The following is a 22,279-nucleotide window of genomic DNA, read 5'->3' as shown; positions in this document are numbered from 1 at the left end:
GGCCAGCTAGCGTGAGATGCTAACATCGGAGTGTACATCTTCACTTGGTGCTCCTCCTTGTCAAACGGCACTTAAACTTAAATAAGTAGAAATATACTAAAAATAAAACCAATAAAAATACAAAACACTTGCCTAAGTGATAAATGCATGGCAGCTAGCATAAGATGCTAATGGCTGAGTTCTTCACTTAATGGTTCTTCTTCACAGGGAACGACAGGAAGTAGAAAACTACTCAAATAAAACCAGTAACATTACAAATGGCAATCATGGCAGCTAGCTTGATAAGCTAATATCAAAGTGTGTATTTGTCACGCCCACTTGAACTTTACCATAAACCTGACACATAAAACAAAGGACAAATAAAATCAAAAATCAAAATGTTCAACCAGACAATGTAACGCCGTCGAACAAAGGCCACCTATAGCTAACATACCACTTAGCCAACAAACCGCATAATGTCAAAAACAACATAGTTAGCATAACCGTCAAACAACTGCTACTTTTAACACACAGAGTATGGAGGACCAAAACTGCCAAAATTTAAAATAAAGAAATGACTAAATAAATAAATGAATGAATAAAAGGGAAAACAAAAACGGATATAAAAAAATACAATTCAAAAATTACATATAAATGGAAATAAAATATATTGTCTATTATTTCTTATCTCTGTCAGGTCAAATTGTTATTCAAATGAGGGGGCGTTCCTAAGCATGTCTTGGGTTGGGCTTTGCCATGCAAACTGCAAACTGGACAAGATAGTCGTTCATTGCTGGACCTCTCCGATGAAAGGCAGTTTGCAATGGCGGAGTCTAACCCAAAACACGCTTAGGACCGCCCCCTCATTTGAAGAACATTTCGACCTGACAGAGCGTCTGCAGCATGAAATAAATAAATGTGAGAGCAGTGTTTTTATTTTTTTGATTGATAGTTATTTCTATTTATATATTTATTTTCATATTTATGTCGACATTTATTTATTTGTATATTTTTAATTTTAGCACTTTTTGTCCTCCATAACATAGCAACACATACAAGCAGAGATGACAACAATTCTCACGGGCATACTTTTTTTTTCTCCTCTCTTTGGGAACGACGACTTTTACTTAAGCTAATAGTTGCTTCTTCTTGCTTTTAATTACGCAGCATTTTTTTTTCCCCAGTAGACCTCAGTGCTGCCTGGCATGTTGTGGCCCAACGTGGTACTACACCAAAGGCAAGCAACTCTAAATGTTTATTGAGTCTGGAGTTTCTCTGCAGTTGCGTTCTTTGATGTCAACAAAATGTTACACATTTCATATCGTGACTGCAAAGTTGGCATCGTAGCAAACAAACAAAATGCCCCTTTTTTTTTAAAGCTGTCGGCAAAAACGAGGCTGAATAATGAACGCTCGCTCGCATGCCTCTCGCAATCATCGCCGACATGAGTCGTCTATTTATAGGCCGCTCAAACATTTCCTCCTCCTCCTAACTGCTAACTTTCTCTGTTTTTTCCTTTTAATCCTCCGACTGATCTGGGCCTCCGATTGCACATGCAGCCCAGTCACGGGGGAGCGTTCTCATTTCCTGCCGTTTGGTCCTCTCCAACCAAACCTCCTCCTCCACTCCCCGAATTCTCTGGCCTTCCTCTGGCCGAGAGGTCCCTTGTGACTCTCTTGTGTGTGTGAACCAGGAGGAGCAGTACCAAAAAAGAAAATTGGTGGGGGGGGGGGGGGGGGGGGCACATGTGGCGTGCGTGCGGAGCCCTGCAAGCATGATGATGCATGAAATTAGATGAAAAGGTGACATGAGGTTAATATTTTCCAGGCTGGTGGGTGGGAGGTGATAGCTCGGTGTGTGTGTGTTCATGCGTGTGAGTGGTGTGTGCGTGCATGTGTGTTTTAATTGCAGGGGGGGAAAAGGGGTGGGCGATAAACAGTATATGTGTGGGTGAATTGAGAGCATTTCACATAAACTTGTCATGATAAAATACAAATTAATTGTTTTGTTTAGCTTATATATTAAAGAATGTTTAGAAAGGAAGCCATGACATGTGAATATTTTCTTTTTAGATGCATTTTTTTCATAATGGGGTAAATTTAAGTGGCAGCAAAGCTTCCTTTCAGTCCAGTTAATTCATTTGTACATTACATTTCATCTAGTATTTATTTAACTTTTTTTTTTTTTTTTTACTCTTAGTGAGGAAACTCACTTAAAATCTTTAAATGTATAAGTCATACTGGAGGTAAATATATTGCTCATATACTGCTTTGTAAATTAAACATTATACTGTAATTAAAAAAAAAATTGCAACGCTCCCATTCATCAATTTTTTAAAATTATTTGTATTTATTTATTTATTTTGGATTTTATGTATTTATTTTGAGAGCGAGAAAATCGCTCATATTTTGTAAATGCATAAAAATTTTAATTTTTTTTGGGGGTGTGTTAAAAAGCAGCAAAGCTCCCATTCTTTCCAACAGAGAATTTATTTAAAATATATATTTTTTGAAATCATTGAGAAAAATGTTAGTCATATTGTAAAACATTTTCTCTAATAAAGCATGCAGTCAGTCACTAATGATTAACTTGAAAAATATTGGACATCATTGTCTAATTGATCACCCAGGATCTCAATATGTACAATAATTAATCAAAATATATATTTTTAAATGAACATGTTGATAATGCTACATATATATTGATATTCTCTACATAAACAGAATATAGCAATATTTTTTTAGCCACATAGCATAGTTGCTAAAGTCATATTTGAACCTTTTCAGAAAACGGGGGGAAAAAAAACATTTTTAGTAAGCACACAGTAAATTAATGTGATTTAGGCAACTAAACTATCAGGCAATACAGTAAAAAAAACAAAAACAATAACAACTTCTATTAACTCTTGGCATAAAACAGTTCAGGTAAATTAGGTTAGAAAGATTTTAAATTATTAACAAATTATTGATATTTATGGCAATAATGTAAGTTAGCATAACAAAGCTAGCAAGTTGTTAGCTCCAAATCAATTTGCAGAGCTGTTTTGACTTCAATGCAAGGTTCCGTAAACTCAATTTATTACTTTGTTGTGAAATGCCGGAAATGCTAATTTTTCATTATTCAATATGATAATGTAAGTTTATATTACTGTGATTGTAATTTTCCTCTCTTTAGACCAAACCATTCTAACCAGCTCTCGGTATGATGCCGCCGTCCTACACAATGGGCATGTGTACCTAATAAAGTGAGCCACTCAGAGGAGAGGTAAAGGACGGGACAAGCAGGGTTTAAGCGAGCGTGGCCCAGCCTACAGGCTCGGCTTAGCCTTTTAAATCCCGCTCGGGATTCCCCCCCCCCCCAATATCAATAGTCTCGACAGATCCATCACGACGGGATATTCCGGCCGGCCTTATTCTTGTCTTTCCTGCAGCCAATGGGCGCTCCTCTCCATTATCTTGCCAATGGATGCCCCCGCCGCCATCCTCAAATCCCATTTGCGTGTACAGGACGCAGATACACTAAGCTCCAATTAAGCAAACCGCTGGACGTGTTGCTGCAGGGGGGAATCTCTCCGCGCAGACGGACGGAAAGCGTTTATTCCGTAGCCTTGATTTACAGCTTATGCTTGAGCTATTTTTGTTTTCCAAGGTACAACTTTTTATGTGTGCAAATAAATTCTCTTTATTGCTAGAAAAGATTCATGAATGGTCTTAATCAATAGACATCTTTGTTTTAAAAATCTAACAAAAAGTTCCAGGATCTCCCTGAGGCAGTAGCATGTTTTCAAAAGTTAAATAAAAACTTAAACATTTGTTTTCTACAGTGAAAGTATTTCACATTTTCAAAATATCTGAAGTATAACATTTTTACTTAGTTTAAATTTCAAACAAAAACAGAAGGTGCAGAGAATTCCCAGGGTCATCGGCATCTCTGAAAATTGAAATAATCAGTTCCCTGAAGTTTACACTTTTCAAATGGATGTATTATCGGCCATATGATTCTTCAAAATGGCCGATGCCGATATTGGTCAAAATGCTGAATATCGGCGCCGATAATCTGCCCGGCCGATAATCGGTCTTTCCCTAGTATCTTCTTGTTTACGTGGAAGGGTACAAACCATGCTAGGCCTTTAGCAAGAGCCCACTGTTCTATGAAATTCACTTGAAATAAATATACACTAGTGGTAGACTAGGGCAATTCAATTAATTCATTTATTGAGAGCAATATGTTTTTGTTTTGTTTTTACTTTTCAGCATGCTCTTCGATTCCCAGGATGCATTGCAGCATGTAATACTAAACATGTTCCCGTCATGAGCAGAGGTGGCAAATCCAAGTCCAGAAAGTAAAAACCCTGCCGCAGTTTGGCTTTAGCCTCAGGTGCTAGCTAGCTAGCTCCCATGGCGCTCGTTTACCTGCTAGTAATGTTGAGTCATTGTCTGTGTCGCACTTGGTTTCCAGCTCCTGTGCTAGTTTGATACTCGTAAGTTTATTCTCACTTTTGGTATGTACTTTGTATTATGGTTTTTTTTACGTTGTTTGCTTTTTGTTTTTCCTTTAAATCAATTTACGTTAAAGACTCACTCACTATTACCCGCACACCACAAGCTAGCTAGCTAGCAAGCAAGCACCAGGGGCTAAGGCCAAACTGTGACGGTGTATTAGCTTTCTGGACCTGGATTTGCCACCTCTGGTCATAAGATTGTTAGTTGTCCTGCTAGTATAAAAAAATTGTGCTACTAGTGAGAAAAAAAGAGCGTACTAGTGCATCAAGGACATTACACAAATGCTCAAAAACATTTATGGAAAGCCGTTTGGATAGCCAGCTTAAGGTTCATAATACACTCTCACAAGTAAGACGTCAGCATACTAGTGACTAGTGAGGACAAAGGGCAAACTAGTACGTGGACCTTAAGCTGGATATCAAAATAAATAAATAAATAAAAATGCTTACCATACACATGGCCTAGTGGCAGCTTTACAGATTTACTGCATGTGTACAAGCGAGGACTTAAGAGTGCCTTTGACCGCAGCAAACATAAAACCGCGTTGGATCAGTGGAAGTTGCTAAGCTTTCCCCCAGAGACCCGCGTCATGAGCGCTGAGGTTATTTCCTGTAGCGCAGGAGCGGCCCGAATCCTGACTTCCTGTTCTGTGTGCGCGATCAAGCCTCAGTCACAGTTTTGCATTCGCAGGGTGAGCATTGCTGAAAAATGTGAGCTTCTGTTGGGAATGTGGCTCAACAGAAGAGCTGGAATGCTAAAAATTAAAATTTTAAGAAATAGGCAACTGCAGAGCAGGTTTATAAAAAATAAAAAAAATTCATTAGTTAGTTTTTTAAAATTTTCTTTTGATTTGTATGCCTTTTTTTAAAAGTGTTGTCCGGAAAAGTCATGACGACTTCAAATGTTACAATAAGGACACTCATGGTCTTTTCTTGCATTTTTGAATAATGTGAGCAAACTTATAAATGAAAAAAAAGATGAATAAAAGTTTTTTCCTGTGAGTTTTTGAGAAGTGTGTGTGTTTATGTAAAAGAGTGACTTTTTCTAGGTGAAAGAACAATCAGTTTTGCTTAGTTTTGTTTTTGCCTGAGTGTGGGTGGGTATGCATGAAAAACAATTTACGTTTTGATTTGCTATTTTGAAAAGTGTGAATACTTTTTACCCCTATCTCGTCTTGAGGCTGGTCTAGCAACATTTAACTGATACATTGGTTTAGAAAAATGACTTTTTTTTTGTGACCTTGCTGCATATTCTTACGCTCCGTACAAAGTATAATTACGCCCTCTAGTGTATGAACGTGGAATAACATGTATATAGACTTTTCAACGATTATTTGAATAAATAGACATTATAAAACTGTGAATGGCATTGATAAATAAATAATACAGCCACATATCACTTAAGAAATATACTTATTTGTGTTATGTGTTTTTCTCATGAGTTTGTTTAATGTAGTTTAATTTACTTCACGTACCATTTAAATTGTGTTGGGTTCTTTGGAGGTTTTCCATGACATGATTTGACACCCAACGGTTTCCCATACAATTTATTATAACTTTTTTTGTAATATTTTTGTCTAGAAATTGTCCGAATGTGACGAATCAGGCAACCAAATCGTCGGAGTTATGCGCATGCGCGGAAGCCGTCATACTAGTTTCACTTTTAATTACTTAAACATGAAGGCGACTTATTCTTTCTCCTCTTTTTTTCTTACGTATTTTGTCATCTTCGTCTTGTTCGGTTCCTATTCGTCGCTGTAAGTAAAATATTTTAACAAGCTTGAAATGCGCTAATTTAGTGGCTGTACGTGCCAGGCACGCGATCACGGATTTGACCTGCGCTAATGCTAGTTAAATTAAAACCACATATGTATTAAAACTACGGTTTAAGCGGGTGACATGAGTGGCTAAGGCATTGGAAAAAAACGTTTTTATGAAGCACGCCTTCGTGTGTTATGTTGTATTTAACACAGGAAACGTCCATTGCTTAGTTTCACTTAAAGACTTTTCCCACAACAGGGGCGGCGACGAGTCATTGCAGCCGCGAAAGAAAAGAGATGTCCAGTGTGCTGATGGAGTGTACCAACATGGCACAATAACCTGTTGCTTCTGTGCTATAGGTCAGCAAACTTGTACCACACGCTCTTTACAAGTTTCACAATTTCTAATTTTACTTTGCGAAGGGTTTGAAATCTTCGGACATATTCCAAATTTGACAACTTTGAGTGGAAGTTCTCAACCACAATAATAAGTAGATAGTGTGAGGGATTACTGGTTGGCCCTGACAACTTGAACTCCCTTTACTTGTTGTAAAATGTCAATTGATGGCCAACAAATGGTTTCTCCCCGTAGGTCAGCACTTGAAGGAGCACTGCACTGCTTCCAATCCACAAGATACGCAATGTGAGCTGTGTGAGCCAGGCACGTTCAACAACTACCCAAACCAGAACAGGAACTGCCAAGGTTGCACATCCTGCTCGCACCGCAATGGTATACTTAACATTTTTTTATATATTTTTATATATATATAGTATTTATGATTCAGCAAAAAAATATTACTTCAGTTCATGTGAAGTTTTTAACCTGCTTTCTTTGTAGCCAATCTGGAGGAGGAGACGGCGTGTACCCGAGCCCGCGACGCCACGTGTCGGTGCAAAGCGCATCACTATTGCATTAGTGCCAAGGCTCAAGACTGTAAACTGTGCAGTTCTTGTACAGAGTAAATTGATCATCACATACAGTATATCAGATAACGTTTGTATCCCCTGTCTAAAATTTGCTTTTGGTTTTTTTTTGGCAACAGGTGCGGAATAGAAGGCGTCAAAGTAGCCTGCACATCCACCAATGACACTGTGTGCAATGACAACTTAAAAGGTATGGTTTGAAACATTTTCACTGTCATGAATTTGTGTGTTGATATTGTCACATAAAATCTTTTAATGCATTTGCTTTAGAGAGAACTCACGTCTGTGCAGTAGTCGTTGTAGTTTGTGCAGTTGCCGCAGCAATTGTAATTTGTTTATGCATCCGAAGGAACAGGAAACAGCGTGAGTATTCCTAGTAGTGTACAGCTAGGTTTGTGTTTGCTCGTCTTGATAATGGCGTCTTGTTTTTTGAATGATTTGACTTATCAGGACGGAGCAACCAACAGAGCTTGAACAATCCGGCGACATTTGATATAGTAAGTACTTCTGGAACTGTCAATTATGTTTTTGTATTTGTGTCAAGATAGTAGTAGTGGCGCTAAAACGGATCCCTGGGGAACTCCGGCATTTCAACAAAAATAAGGATCTCTGTGTCTTGTCAGGCTATTGCTTTGATCATTGTAGCAAGCTGCAACAAAGACTATTTCAATCAATGTGCAGCATTCACGCATTGTTCTGATTTGTCTTTTACTGCTGCTAGCTCCCCTTTTGATAGGAGGCGCAGGTTGGTTGGCTGTCTCAAACCGTCACTATGCTCGTCTGCATGATTTTTTTTTTGATTGTTTTTAACCATTTTGATGTATAATTTCCACAATAACACATTCACTGCCATTGACGACTATAGACGTCAAAGATTCATTTTTGCTGGCTGGCAGTGAATGAGATAAGGAGCAACTTCATTGACTCTTTTTTTTTTTTTGTCCTTTTCTCTCCCAGAAGATGGAGCCAAGTAAGTAACATTAAATTTGCTCCAATCTACCAATCGCGTACTTCAACCATTGTAATTTTCCTCATCTTTGACTTTAGTACCATATACGGACCCTTCACGACACCTGCCCGCTATCGCAGAACAGCTGGGGTGGACGACTATGTCCAACGTGGCAATACGGAGCGGGATGAACCCTGTCACGGTTGACAGTTGCAAACTAAACCACCCGCATGACAGCCGGGAGCAGACGCTCCAGCTACTGAGGCTGTTTGTGCAGGAGCAGGGCAAGGACGCGATGAACAATTTGATTCAAATCCTGCACAATATTAGACAGAATGACAACGCACAAAAGGTGAGGAGTATTTTATCTCAAAATTGATTTAAAAAAATATATAATTGTATGCCAATGTGGTTTTTGTGTGCCCGAGCTAAAACTTTAGCCCATGAAAGGAAGAAGCCATGTGCAATTTACATGAATTAATTAGATGGTGGGATTGTTTACATGTTGGGATATTCTTTGTGTTTATACAAAAGTATTTATTTCCCTTTTAGCACTTCAAGTAGGAAAACAAGTAAATCACCCACAAAATGAGCCTAAGATAAGTGTACATGTCTAATTTTATATCACGTTTTTTTTAAAATATATATTGCTGGATTTTACAGCCTGCTAGTGCCTTGGGCAAGATAACGATTTGCAAATCTATGCTGGAGTGTTTTTTTGTTTTTTCAGCAAGGTCTGCTATTGTTCTTTCAAAAGCTGCAAATCTTGCTTCTGTGGTTGCTTTCAGCATTTCCACTTTACCAAATTTCACGTGATAAGAACGACACTTTTCTTGACCTCTGCTGATGCTGATCACAAACGCATCGCTATGTTAGCAGCTAGCGAGCTACGGTAAGCTCACTTGAAAGGCTTCAAAGTGCACCGAATCGAGCCACGTGAATCGATTTATTACCCTTTAAAATGATTTCGGATCGATATATATATTTTGACCGGAAGGCTAACTTGCCGAGCGCCGATTGATGTAGTTGGATCATAGCAATATAAATCGATACATCGTTTGCAGTGGATGAATCATTTCAATCTCACTGGAAATATAAACACATGCGCTACTTTGCAAAGTTTTGTCTACGGATATAAACAAGGGACTAGTATATAACTTAAAAAGGTGGACTTAACTCTAAAACTTTTGATGCGCATGTCAAATTGTTCAATCTTTCAGTATATTTTTCACCACGGCAAAATTAAGAGCAGCAGTTTGAGCCATGAAAATGTTCATATTTGTTATGCCTTTTTGTGATTTCTGTTGCAACCCTTCTGATGTTATGCCGTGACTTTCGGTGCTTTTAAGTTTCATTCAGAAATGCCACTCCAAAGCCGGATATCCTTTTTTGTGAGTAGGGTACACAGAAGGGTGATATAAACCTTGTGTTTTGGAAACCTGTGGCTAGTGTGTTTGTGTGGTGCAATAGACACACTGAATGTATTTTCCTCACCAAATTACGTCTTTATGCACAAATAAGAGGTTATTTTTTTGAAAATGTTCAAGCAGCAGTTTAGAATTGTTTTTGTATTAACCACAAGGACAAGAATGTATGCAGAAGGAATGTTGTTGTTTTTTTAATGAAAATAAAAAAACTTGCTGTATTGTTGTAAACATGCTGTTTCATTTAAAATTAAACAGATTTGACTTCATATTTTTTCCAATAATATATGAAAGTATGAACAATTAGAAACCAATATGAAAAACAAAAATGTATTTTTATTTATTTATGTAATGTATTGCAGGAAAGAGGCAATAACAAAAACAGATTAGTAAACATTTCATCATTATTTTTGCGTTAATAATCATAAGGATGTGAGCACAGAAGAAGAAACAAAAAATGGCTACTGTACTGTGCTTAAGAAATCAGTCGTTTATAGTGATTTTAAATTACCTGACAATTGTCAGTTTTTTGTTTTTTTTTGCTGTTTTTTTAATGTTTGGAATTAAGGGTATTTTTTAAAAACATTTTCATTCAACAAAATGAGTCCAAGATTCACGCATGCGCAGTATGGCTTGTTGGCCAAATGTGGCGATTCCTCTTGGGCGTGACTTCCGGGTCTGGGTGGAGCCCTCGAACAGGAAATGTCAGCGAAAAGCAGCAGCAGCCTTGGAAATTCGAGTTACGTTAGTCCACAGCGTCCAGAGAGCCACGAGCGACGAATCACGTAAGGAATCCCACCATGATACCAAGCAGATATAAAGGTAAGCCCTGTTTTCACCTATCTCGTTCACCGTAGTAATTACTTAAGATACGAGTGTGTATCAAACTTCCGCTAAAGTTTCAAAGATGCTCGAGGCGATACCATAACGTTTTTTTTTTTTAACTCATCATTAAAATAATCCCACACATCAAGCATAGAACCACACAGCCCGGTTTTTTTTATGTTGTTGTAGCAACAACATACTGCAACGTGACTCATGTCTGAGTGGAATCACGTTTCGTGTAGTACTGTGCCCGCGTGTTCCTATTTTGTTGCCCGGACAACGGAAGAGGAGAGGAGTCGCCTTGGAACACACACGCTTGAGGTTCGAGGAGTTGTAGTCGTTTTTTCCCCCCACCAGAAAACCTGAGCTCATGATTATACTTAAGACATTTAATAAGAGAAAAAGGTTACATTCTCGAAAGTTTCCATGACTTAAGCCCAGTGGTTGTCAAACTTGTTTGCACCGAGCACCACCTCACTAAAGTTATAGCTGTCAATCTAACACCACACCATCATGACCAAATGCAGTCATTTAGACTGTTAATAAAAAAATAATAAAATGTTTTAATCCCCCAAATTCTAATTATGACTGTAAACCGCTGTAGCATTATGCAGTTTGAACACTAACACTACTAATAATACTTTAAAAAAAGGACTCACAATGTAAAAGTTGAATAGAATTGTACTAAAATGTTTAAAAACAAACAGCTCATAAATACCGAATGTATTATACTGTACTGCCAAGTTAAATACAACTGAATAAAATAAAATAAAAAGTCCTATTAGCACTGCAGCATGACAAGTTTTTTTTTTACGGTTTACAAAGTAAGTAGCTGGCCTACTCCAATAATGTTCCATTTGCACTATTTAAGTTGAGCTGGTAGGACAAGTGACACTGCAAAATAACCCCAAGCTCATTGGTAGATATTTTGAACGGAAACTTGCCAGCCAATCGTCTTGTGTAGGTGACAGGTTAAGTTTGTCCACCATTACTGTTGTCATTTGAACACAGAAAGCACTTTGTCTCATTTATGCGCACTCCCAATGGCCATGTGATTATTTTAGTGAGAGGCCGTTTCTTTCATATGAATAATTCCGTCATCATAAACCATCTTGTGGTGCCTCGCCAGAGTTGAGTAAAGTGCAGCAAAGCTATGCAAGGCCCTTATGTAACTTCCTCTTGCAATGTTAATCGTATTCTTTCCTGAACGCCATCAGCTTCTCACAGTTTATGTATAATGTGAACATGGCCGAAAAGTTTTTTTTGTTTTTGTTTTTTTGCAAACCTGCTGTAAAGAAGAAAAGGTTATCCAAAAAAAGTGATGTTCAGGCTTCCTTCCTCTTAATGTGTTAGTGCGTCACACGGCCTGCCGCTGCTGTATTTAGTCTGCTTCCCTCTGATGGGTGGAGTGCGTTATGCAAACAGCTGGATTGTTTTCCGGTTACGACGACACTTACTGGCCGCTTTCTTAAGCACATATTTGACATTTACGAATATAATAATGCTCTATTTTGTATTGTTGTGGTAGGGGTATTGCATGTCCACCCAAAATTGGAGGCAAATGTAAAAATGCATTCCTCTAGGATTGCAATTACTTTCTTCTTTTTGTAAACTGAAAACTAGGGGATAGACCGATTATCGGCTGGGCCGAAAATGCCAAATATCGGCCCCGGTCTTTTTACGAATCTGAAGGCCGATAAAGCTGGTATCTCATTGAACGGTGAATGCTTGCGAATGTAGTGAATTTAGGGTTTTCATCAGGATTTGTGAGATGTTTACAGACAGTTTTTTCAACACATTTCGAACAATATTACGGATGTGGCGCAGATATTTTGCTGTTATTTTTTCTGTGTAAACTATAAAAGTTGTATTCGTGGGGTCTCTATAAAAACGTCTCCACAAATATGTCTCGTCTGCTTTTAGTGAAGTCACTTTTTTTGTCGCATATTTCAGGAAGTGATCTGCAGCTGTACGGCGGCATGCGAGACGCTTAAATGCGGTTACCAGAACCAAGCCGAAGATGCAGGGAGCCGTCGCAAGGGTGTGTATGGTCGTCACTGCCGCCATTTTGAACCACCCCTCGCTTTTCCCGCAAGAGAACGCCACCGTCGCGGAGCAGGATGAGGAGCTGATGGTGCGCATGCGTGAGCACGAGGAGAGGCTGGCAAGGGAACGGGCTAAGCTGGAGGTGGAGTTCTGGCAAGCGGAAGGGAAGGAGGTTGAGGATGGCGGCTGGGAGGAAAGTTACAGCTGGTACTTTTGGGGCGCCGTCTCGTTTGTGGTGTTCTTGGCTATTGAGATGGGCAGGGTGGACCCGGTGGAGTCGGACACGAGGACGCTGGACGACGACGAAGCGCTTCCCACCAGCGTGATGGTACTCGACAAGGACATCCTGAACCGCTGGACTTACAACTCGTCCCAGGACACCGGCAGGGTGAGGGAGTTCGTGGAAGGTTTTGCCGACGACCTCCTTGAATCCCTCAGGAGCGTCTCGGACCGAGATGCCGACATGGAGGTCGGGGACTTTGTCGGAATCGGAAGCATGTTCGAGTCTTGGCAGGCGCGCAAGCCTCCGACGTGCGACTTCGTGGTGCCTTTCTCGCCTCGGGATCCGCTCGGCTTCCGGGTCAACCTGTGGTGTGAACCGTCAAGCGACATGCCCCCCGACAGGCGAGGCTGCGGCACCGTCCAGGTGAGCGGGTTGGGGGACCGCGAGGGCGAGTGCCTGTGCGGTTCTGCCAACCTGGGAGAGGACATGTTGTGCTTACTACACAATAAAACCGACGCGGCGCACGGCGCAGACCGCAATCTCGATGAGCTGCTCTGCTCCGAGCGAACGCCGCTCTTGGCCAAGGATCGGGTCATGAAGTGGTTTCAGGTGTCCCTCACCCAAGCGTGGGGGCGAATCTCCCACAAGTATGACTTTGACGTCACGTTTCGCAGACTGGACGCGGCAGGCGCCCTGAAAGTCCGATTCCCTTCGGGGAAATCCATCACGGTCAACATCATACCGGCCATCCAGCTGGCGGACACCGACGCTTATTTGGTCTCTCACTTCCCCGCGGACACCGGCGGACCCCCGGACCCGTTCTGGCCTCTCTCGCTGGCCGTCTACGAGAGGAATCTGCTGAAACATGTCGGCAAGTTGCTTCCTCGCCATTCCTGCCATCTGCACTGCCTTCAGGCGGTCACCTTCCTGCACAGGAAGCAGACCACCCTCACGGGGGCTAACGCTTTGACCGTCTACCACTGGAAGACGGCCCTGTTGCACCTGTTGCTGCTCAGCAAACCGTCGACGTGGACCGCCGACAAAACCGAGCGCAGACTGCGGGACGTGCTGGGCTTTATGCACGGGAGTCTCCGGGAGAAGAGACTGCATCACGTCCTGATCGGGAACGGCAGAGTGCCACGAGAGATCCAGCTTCCGGAGACGTTCCGCAAAGCAGAACCGGTTAATCTGTTTCGGGGTTTGGTGTTGAAGAGGGACCTTTACACCGCGGCGGTGCACCACCTACAGGAGATGTTGAGGAACGCAGCCGGGCTTTTGCAAGAGTACACTCCAGGCCCATCGTCTGGGGGGCGCTTGGATTGCTAGAAATACTTTTAGCTCATTCACTGCCATTGACGGTTATAAACGTCAAAAATTCATTTGAACTATTTATAACCATTATTGCAAGTTAACTAGTGAAGTCATGCGATTAATTAAGATTAAAAACTTTAATCGCCCGACGTCTCGAATTTTTTATAATATTTTTTTTCTTATTTTGAATTCATTCACTGCCGTTGACGGCTATAAACGTCAAAATATCATTTTAACTATTTCTATTAGTTTAACATTTTTTTCCCACTTGTTTACAAGAGTATAAAAACCTATAATTTTTTTATTGTACATTTAGAACAAATATAAAATGTGTGATTAATCGTGAGTTTCATTTCAATTAAAGAAAAAGAATCCCCTCGTGCCTTTTTTTTAATGAATTTATGGCAGTGAATGAGTTAACAAGATGGCAGACTTAAAGCACTTATTTGTTTTATTTATGGTGTATATAATGACGTGTAGCTGCATCACTTGGACACAATAAAAACAAAAAACGCCCTAAAAAGTACAACACGTTTCATCTATTCAAGTGACTGCATACAACTAATTGGAAAATTGCTGCCCAACGACATACAGAGTAGAACAACAGGTTTTATTCAGCAATATGTGTGACTCGGCACTTTATGAAAAAAGGAAAACTGGGCGTGGGCCACTGTTGTCTCCACATCCGCGTTACAGGCCGTAGTCAAACTGGGGCTTGCCCTCCATGTACGTCTGGTAGAAGGCTTTGTAGACGTCCGCGCTGTGCCCGCTGATTTTCACAGTGGGGTCCTTGGACATCAGCTCCATCCATGTCTTCAGCTCAGGCGCATCGTCCAAGCAGCTGGGAGGTCAAAGGGGGGAATCGTTGTCGTTATTATCCTTGATTCCAACTCTGATATTTTGCCTGTCTTCACAACTGCATGTTGGTGGCGGGTGGGGGGTGCGATTTACTCACTCATTCAACTCCAAAGCCTCCAGCCTCTCAAACCACGGCCATATCATGTAATCAGTCATGTTGACAGAATCGCCACCAAAGAATTGTGTCTTCTTTTTTGCCAGGTCCTGCAATATATACATAAACTATTGTCACGGTCCAAAAGACAACTAGCATGTTTGATCATCAGAACAGAAAAAGTCAACCTACCTCGTTTAATTTGCTGAACTTCTGCTTCAGTTCAGTATGAAGCCCAGAGACATCCTCGCCTTTCAGTCTGCCCATCGGGATCTTGTAGGTTAATGCTGTCATCTGTTAAAAAAAAAAAAAATGTGATTGCAGTCTTAATACAATGATAAATGACTTTCATTTGTTCTGTGACTCAGCTCGGTGACCTTGGAAAATTTCTCCAGCAACATCTTATGCTCAGCTTTTCCAAACGGCGTGTCGGGAAGCAGCTTCTTCTCGGGATACACCTCGTCCAGGTACTCACAGGTGATAGGAGACTCGTAAATCGCCTCCCCCGCCGGCGTCTCCAGGGTGGGCACTTGGCCGAAAGGGTTTTTCACCAGAAACCAATCGGGTTTGTCTCTCAGGTTGATGTTGACGATGTCGTGCCTAACAAAACAGAAACAAATGTTTGGTTTGATATCAAACCGAGGGGGGTCGGGTGAATCACTTACTTGATCTTTTTGGCATTCAGCACCAGTCGGGTCCTCTGAGCAAAAGGGCAGAACCTCATGCTGTATAGTCTGATGGAGCCGGCTGGCACGGGTCCGGGCGCAGCACAGCCTAAGAAAATATTTACGACATTGTTAAACACTGTGTGTTGACTCCAGTTTGAAACTACAGACGCTTTTTGGCTCTTAAATGCTAGCCTCATGCCAAGTAAACACAATTTATTAAAAAAAATAAAAAGTGAGAAAAAAACATTTGTATGGGCAATTTTTAAGTTACATATTAACGGAAATGCCATGAGCGAACCGGAATGCAGGGGAGAATCCAATTTACACAGCCTGGAGCTTTTGAAATGCTTTTGTCGTGAAGAAGTAACAAAATTGCTGCAATAGTTATGTTGTGCAATGCACCAACTTGATAGAATGATTACTCACTCCACCATGATGTGGAACTTTTTAGCTGCTCTCTTTTAACATAATTATGGCTCATTACGGGCATTTTTTTTTTTACACTGAATAAATCATAATGTTTGCGTTTGCTTATTTCAATGAGACTTTTACCAGTATGAAAATAAAGCGAACAGCTACTGTATCTGTATGTGCGCTCCCGCTTGACACAAAGGCCATTGAATTGTGTAGTCACCTGCATTTGTCATTTAAAAAAAAAAGGCAGTTGTCACACAGAAAGACATTCAGAAGCATTTTTGAAAGTCTTAAATTCCTTTAGTTGTGTAGCTGAATCTCGATTACTTAAGAGACGTTTCGCTAAATATAAACCCATATTAAATGTCTTACCTTTGGAGACACACTTTCCACTTTGCATTTTTAGTTGAACGGCTCGGCGTACTGGAGGATTTGCTACACAAACGAGTTGACTCTTGCGGTGATAAAAGCAAAAGACGATGAGGGGTGGACAGGAAAACGGGTTTATATTTTGCGCTCACTTCCGGGTAAACGCGTTAGTGGACGAGAGTTGAAGTAGGAAATGGGCGGGGCGGTGTCGTATTTCTGGTTGCCACGGAAACACGCGAGCTGGTTGTCGTGTAGGTGGTTTGAACGTAAGTAACATTGTGGGATTCCACAAAATAGTTTATCTCGTTAAATATATAAGTAAGGTATTGAATTTGTTTCCAAAATGCAGCATTCACATTAGTCTTGATGCTCCAGAGGGGAAAGTACTTGTTGGTTTCATCGAATAGAGTGTTTGAGTGGATCAATGTTTATCTCGTCTTGGATGCTTGTTCATTGGATTTAACACTGTGTTTATTCTACACAAATTCCATTTTAAGGTGAGTTTTGGCTTCGTAACCAACAATGCTACATATTAAATGTGTACAGAATGAGCCCATTTTGTTATGTGGATGCAGGAAATGAATTGTGATTTATGCCAAGTAGTCTTGTTAGCGATTATTCCGTGTTCTAAAGTCACTTATCAAGACATCGCGTGGTCGCAAATGACTTAACGTGTATCTAGTTGTCATAGTGATACTGTCAAAAATAAAATGACGTAGTTTATTGCGACATTAACAGTGAACGTTCACTGTTCATTTTAGCAATATGTCTGTGATTCGGGTTTCTCTTATTTGTTAATATTCGTCCTCATTGTCCTATTAGCAACAACAGCAAAAATAAATGCACTATTTTTGTTCGCGGTGGAAGGTTTAGAAATAAACTGTCGCGTATTTATGACGTTTAGTCACCTCGGCCAATCAATGATATCACTCAATATGATGTCATCGGCCATTGCATAGTTTTTAGCGGGAAGATTGAGGATCTGCCCCCCCCCCCCCACACACACACACACGTAGGCGTTTACAAAGTAATATAAAACGTAACAACAAGCACGTTAACACAAAAATAACTCTGCTCCCTTTATAAATATCATCTGTTGTGATGCCTGTGGGTTATTTCTATGCAGTCATCGTTGTTTTGAATACATTGCGTGTACAGTTATGTGCCAGGAAAGGAACCAGTGGCTCAATGTTATTGAAAATTGGTTCACTCATTCAGTGCTTGGTTTTAGTGCCATCTTGTGGCCAGATACGAGACAGCAACAACAACAATCATGTGAATGCATTGTTTTGTGAATACTGTATAAATGAATTTAGTGTATTACTTGGTAGAAGGCGTGTTTGGAGAAACTTTGTATCAGTTTATCTTTTTTTTTTGCATGGGCTAATTTATCAATGTTTATGATATTATGAGTATGTTTGGTTTATTCTCACCTCCAGGCCTTATATAGAACTGAAGTCTTCACTACTTGATGTGGTAAAACAGCTCAGTCCACAATGGATGTCAGTACAGACTCTACTGAAACGGACACTGAAACACCACCAGAAAGTGAGGTAAGCCATATTCCATTCTGTATTGCAATTACTACATATGCATTATCATCATCATCCCAGAGGCATTTTTGATCCTCAACTTTTTACACAGCATGTTTTTTTCTTAAATTTTGTTTATATTTATTTAGCAATGTCTAGGCGAAGATGATCTGGATTACTCGGACGCAAAGGAAAAACTGCGGGCCAGGATGGAGGAGATCCGCAGCACTGTGAGTGGAATGTCACATCCGCTATCTGCTCCAGTTAATTAACTCATTCACTGCCATTGACGGCTATAGACGTCAAAAATTCATTTGAACTATTTCTATTAATTTTGCACTTTTTCCACTTTTGTTAATAAGAGTATGAAAACCTAAAATGTACTTATTGTACATTTAGAACAGATATAACATTTGTGATTAATCTTGAGTTAATTATTGAAGAAATGTGATTAATTACAATTGAAAATTTTAATCGCCTGACGCGATTTAAAAAAGAAAAAAGAAAATTAAGGGCATCAGGCGATTAAATCTTTTTAATTGTTATTAATTGCATGACTTCACTAGTTAACTCACGATTAATCACACATTTTATATCTGTTCTAAATGTACAATATAAAAAAATCTGGTTTTCACACTCTTGTTAGCAAAAGTGGAAAAAAATTAAATAAAAAACTAAAACTAATAGAAATAGTTCAAATGAATTGATGTCTATAGCCGTCAATGGCAGCGAATGAGTTAATTACAGCGATGAAACACGGTTAATAAGCCAGCGATCGACTGAATGGATCCTCGTTTGTCAGATCCAAGAGATGATCCGGGAAAATGAGAGCGTTTCCGAAATCGAGCGTCTGGAGCTGAAGGAGTTCAACGTGGACGACGAGCGGCAGAAGATGCACGATGCCGCGTTGGAGAAGGACGTTTCCAGGGTAACGCTTGGCAATAAATGTTTGTCTTTTCTTCAACTCAATTTCTGACGCAAGCGTTGACCACAGGTGAGAGACAGAATTGAGATGGAGATTTTAGAGCGGTGCTACAAGCGTGATCTCATCAAGAGGGACTGCTGGGATTCTCTGAAAGTTAAAGACAGAGCTGTAAAGGTATCAAATGCATTCTCAAGCCAACTTCAGTGACGTAACAGGCGTAACTAAACATGCGCTTGCCAATCGTAGGCTTTTCACACGGACTACGAGGTGACCAACTACCTACTCAAAGAGCGACCACAAAGCGAGTTGGATGACCTTAAAAAAGTTGAAGAGAGGAGGAAGGCGGAACTGGCTGTAAGCGCAACTTTGTCTAATGTCCTTAACCTTGTGGTTTATATTCTCATGATAGAACATTTTATTGACAGTTTTTTTATTATTATTTTTATTATTTTTATCACTGTCATTGTACCAAAACCTCCTATTTCACATTTTTAAATATTTTTTCCACTATTTATGTATTATTATTATTATTAATTTTTTTTAATGTTTTTTTGGGGCCCAACTTCAAGATTTATTTTTATTTTTTATTATTATAATTTTTGTTTTGTTTTTGTTTTTTTATGATATTTTCTTTTTTTTATTGACCAATCTTAAGTGTTGAAAATGGCTTGCTGTCATTGATGATGCAATGATAATGGTTGAACTATCATGCCGTTTTTTTTGGGGTTCTCCTGAAAAATTATAATTTTGTAGGTACGAGGATTCCGGCCAATGACAGCGCTATAAATAAAAGTAACCAAATTTTTATGCACAACCAAAAATGTATTAAAAATGAGGAAGATAAGACAGGGGAAAAAATTTACCGCTTTATGATTAATATGATTTTAAAATTACTATTTTCATAATAAAGTCCATTTTAGGTAAATATTTTTATATGAACACATGATCAAATTTGACTTAATTGGTCTTGAAATTATTTATAAATTTATAAATAATTAGTGCTGCCAACTACAAAAATATGTTTGTTCATCTATACTATAACAGTGACTTATAGTGACAGACAAAACAAATAAATTACATTCTATTAGATAATAATAAGTAATTGAATGTGTCTCCACTTTTAGGGACATTTTTTTGATTTTTCAACTTAAAATATGTGCCTTGGCTCATTAAAGTTTGGAAATCATTGCATTTTGTCGCTACTTGGAGAGCTAAATGTTTTTGGATGTGGTACTTTGTTTGTGAACTTCTGCGCTCCACCTTTCATCCGTAACAGAAGGCCCAAGAAAAGGGTGGGGAGGAAGACGACTTCTTGGAGTCCCAGGATGCAGTAGCGAGCAGCTACTCCGCCGAGCTGGGACTGTTACATCCTTACCTTTACGACCAGTTTAGCCTGCATACCACCGAGCAGAAGCTGAACCAGATCGTTATGCTTCAGGTAAGGATCTCTTTATGATATCAAATTGCGATGTGATAGTATGACATTCAGAGGCCCAGGTACCAAAAAAACATTTTTTTCCCACTTGTTTTCAAGAGTATAAAAAACTTTTTTTTTTTTAGAACAAATATAAAATTTGTGATTAATCGTGAGTTTCATTTCAATTTTAAAAAAATTAATCCCTCGTGCCTCAATTTTTTAATAATCTTTTTTTTTTAATGAATTTATGGCAGTGAATGAGTTAACAAGATGGCAGACTTAAAGCACTTATTTGTTTTATTTATGGTGTATATAATGACGTGTAGCTGCATCACATGGACACAATAAAAACAAAAAACGCCCTAAAAAGTACAACACGTTTCATCTATTCATGTGACTGCATACAACTAATTGGAAAATTGCTGCCCAACGACATACAGAGTAGAACAACAGGTTTTATTCAGCAATATGTGTGACTCGGCACTTTATGAAAAAAGGAAAACTGGGCGTGGGCCACTGTTGTCTCCACATCCGCGTTACAGGCCGTAGTCAAACTGGGGCTTGCCCTCCATGTACGTCTGGTAGAAGGCTTTGTAGACGTCCGCGCTGTGCCCGCTGATTTTCACAGTGGGGTCCTTGGACATGAGCTCCATCCATGTCTTCAGCTCAGGCGCATCGTCCAAGCAGCTGGGAGGTCAAAGGTCGTTATTATCCTTGAGTCCAACTCTGACTGCATGTTGGTGGCGGGCGGGGGGGTGCGATTTACTCACTCATTCAACTCCAAAGCCTCCAGCCTCTCAAACCACGGCCATATCATGTAATCAGTCATGTTGACAGAATCGCCACCAAAGAATTGTGTCTTCTTTTTTGCCAGGTCCTGGAATATATACATAAACTATTGTCACGGTCCAAAAGACAACTAGCATTTTTGATCATCAGAGCACAAACAGAAAAAGTCAACCTACCTCGTTTAATTTGCTGAACTTCTGCTTCAGTTCAGTATGAAGCCCAGAGACATCCTCGCCTGTGCATTTAATTGAAATTCAATTACAATTTCAATTATGACACTCCACAATTACAAAATCAGCATCATCGTAAAAAAAGATTATTAATTCTAATTTTTGGGTTGTTTAAAAGTATACATTTGCACCTTTAAAAAAAAAAAAAAATGATGATTTCAATTATTGCCAAAATAACCATGATCATTATTTTTTTAAATAAATGATCGTCCTACTGCACAGTGCAGAAGCTGCACTCCAATTTCAAGTTTTTGCCTAAATAAATAAATTAATTAATTAATTGTTTGGTCCAAAAGGAACTTACATTGTGTTTCTATTTTTTTTAAAATTGGTCTTAATATTTTTAAATGCTTAAAAAAATTATTTTGTACCAAAAAATATGATGATTTCAATTATTGCCAAAATAATCGTGATTCATATTTTTGTCCCATAATCACGCAGCCCTATCATATTCATATTATGCATGATCAGGATGAAGTCAGCATGTACTGTACTGCAATTACAGTGGCCTAAAGGCAAGTTCCACTTCCATACAGTAGAGGGAGCCTGTGAGCAACAAAAATAAAAGCATGACTGACATTGTCCGGTTCCACTGGTGGTCCTACCATGCGACTCTCATGTATGCTATCATATCATTCTCCCCAAAAAAATCCTGAATAAAAACTGTAATGCAAGAAGAAGAAAAACAATCTGTGTGATTGATGCAAAGATGACAGCCAGCCCTCATTTCTAATTTCTCAATTCCCAATTTTGCAGGATGTAATCTACAGAATCAAAGTGGCGCTCAACACGCAGTTTGACAAGGTGTACAAACAAAAGGTGCAGGAGATCAGCCGCGTGAAAGAGAGGAACAAGCAGGTGAAGGAGTTCCTGGACGAACTGGAGGTCGACGAGGAGCTGTGGGTGCCCGCCCTGAACGACAGGGAGGTGCCCGAGCGGGTGTTTGTCGTGAACGACTCCGAGGTGACCCCCCGCATTCTCATCGGGCGTATCACTTGATTTAGCATGTCGCTTTTGTTATCTGTAAAATGAGGAAAAAAA

General features: G+C 39.7%; 4 protein-coding genes and 1 long non-coding RNA gene across 8 annotated transcripts in view; 3 read left to right on the top strand and 2 right to left on the bottom strand.

Moving 5' to 3' along the window:
* The first annotated feature begins 6,106 nt into the window (after positions 1-6,106).
* fas (Fas cell surface death receptor) lies at positions 6,107-9,768 on the top strand. Its single transcript, XM_086093206.1, has 8 exons — positions 6,107-6,237; positions 6,500-6,600; positions 6,833-6,970; positions 7,079-7,199; positions 7,284-7,354; positions 7,435-7,527; positions 7,615-7,665; positions 8,212-9,768. The coding sequence occupies exons 1-8, from the start codon at positions 6,107-6,109 to the stop codon at positions 8,490-8,492; spliced, it is 987 nt and encodes a 328-aa protein (XP_085949332.1). The 3' UTR covers positions 8,493-9,768.
* A 422-nt stretch (positions 9,769-10,190) lies between these two features.
* Positions 10,191-14,311, top strand: itprip (inositol 1,4,5-trisphosphate receptor interacting protein). Its single transcript, XM_086093271.1, has 2 exons — positions 10,191-10,359; positions 12,316-14,311. Exon 2 carries the CDS (start codon positions 12,383-12,385, stop codon positions 13,955-13,957), a length of 1,575 nt encoding a protein of 524 aa, XP_085949397.1. The 5' UTR covers positions 10,191-10,359; positions 12,316-12,382; the 3' UTR covers positions 13,958-14,311.
* Positions 14,312-14,533: 222 nt separating this feature from the next.
* Positions 14,534-16,508, bottom strand: LOC147163568 (glutathione S-transferase omega-1-like). The gene is made up of 6 exons (XM_086093272.1): positions 16,349-16,508; positions 15,560-15,668; positions 15,272-15,494; positions 15,087-15,188; positions 14,898-15,004; positions 14,534-14,783 (listed from the first exon to the last, which is right to left on the bottom strand). The coding sequence occupies exons 1-6, from the start codon at positions 16,374-16,376 to the stop codon at positions 14,633-14,635; spliced, it is 720 nt and encodes a 239-aa protein (XP_085949398.1). The 5' UTR covers positions 16,377-16,508; the 3' UTR covers positions 14,534-14,632.
* A 15-nt stretch (positions 16,509-16,523) lies between these two features.
* The window catches only part of cfap43 (cilia and flagella associated protein 43), a 15,515-nt gene continuing 9,759 nt past the window's right edge, over positions 16,524-22,279 (top strand). Inside the window, exons 1-9 of one of the 4 annotated variants that reach the window (XM_086093266.1) lie at positions 16,595-16,611; positions 16,695-16,842; positions 17,785-17,898; positions 18,027-18,107; positions 18,680-18,805; positions 18,872-18,976; positions 19,049-19,156; positions 20,079-20,240; positions 21,995-22,201. In XM_086093266.1, the coding sequence (XP_085949392.1) occupies positions 17,842-17,898; positions 18,027-18,107; positions 18,680-18,805; positions 18,872-18,976; positions 19,049-19,156; positions 20,079-20,240; positions 21,995-22,201 (846 nt within the window). In that variant the 5' untranslated portion in view covers positions 16,595-16,611; positions 16,695-16,842; positions 17,785-17,841. Of the gene's footprint in view, positions 16,843-17,352; positions 17,373-17,784; positions 17,899-18,026; positions 18,108-18,679; positions 18,806-18,871; positions 18,977-19,048; positions 19,157-20,078; positions 20,241-21,994; positions 22,202-22,279 lie in introns of those variants that run through there. The other 3 variants (XM_086093267.1, XM_086093265.1, XM_086093269.1) reach the window with 3 other exon arrangements.
* On the bottom strand, positions 20,499-21,337 carry LOC147163567 (uncharacterized). Its single transcript, XR_015096950.1, has 3 exons — positions 21,185-21,337; positions 20,990-21,096; positions 20,499-20,906 (listed from the first exon to the last, which is right to left on the bottom strand). It is a non-coding gene; the product is annotated as an uncharacterized LOC147163567 (long non-coding RNA).

Source organism: Leptonotus elevatus, chromosome 13 (genome assembly GCF_054856555.1).
Source record: "Leptonotus elevatus isolate MCC_2025b chromosome 13, RoL_Lele_1.0, whole genome shotgun sequence".
NCBI lineage: Eukaryota > Metazoa > Chordata > Actinopteri > Syngnathiformes > Syngnathidae > Leptonotus > Leptonotus elevatus.
The sequence above is the reverse complement of the archived record's forward strand: the minus strand, read 5'-3'. Positions and strand labels throughout refer to the sequence as shown.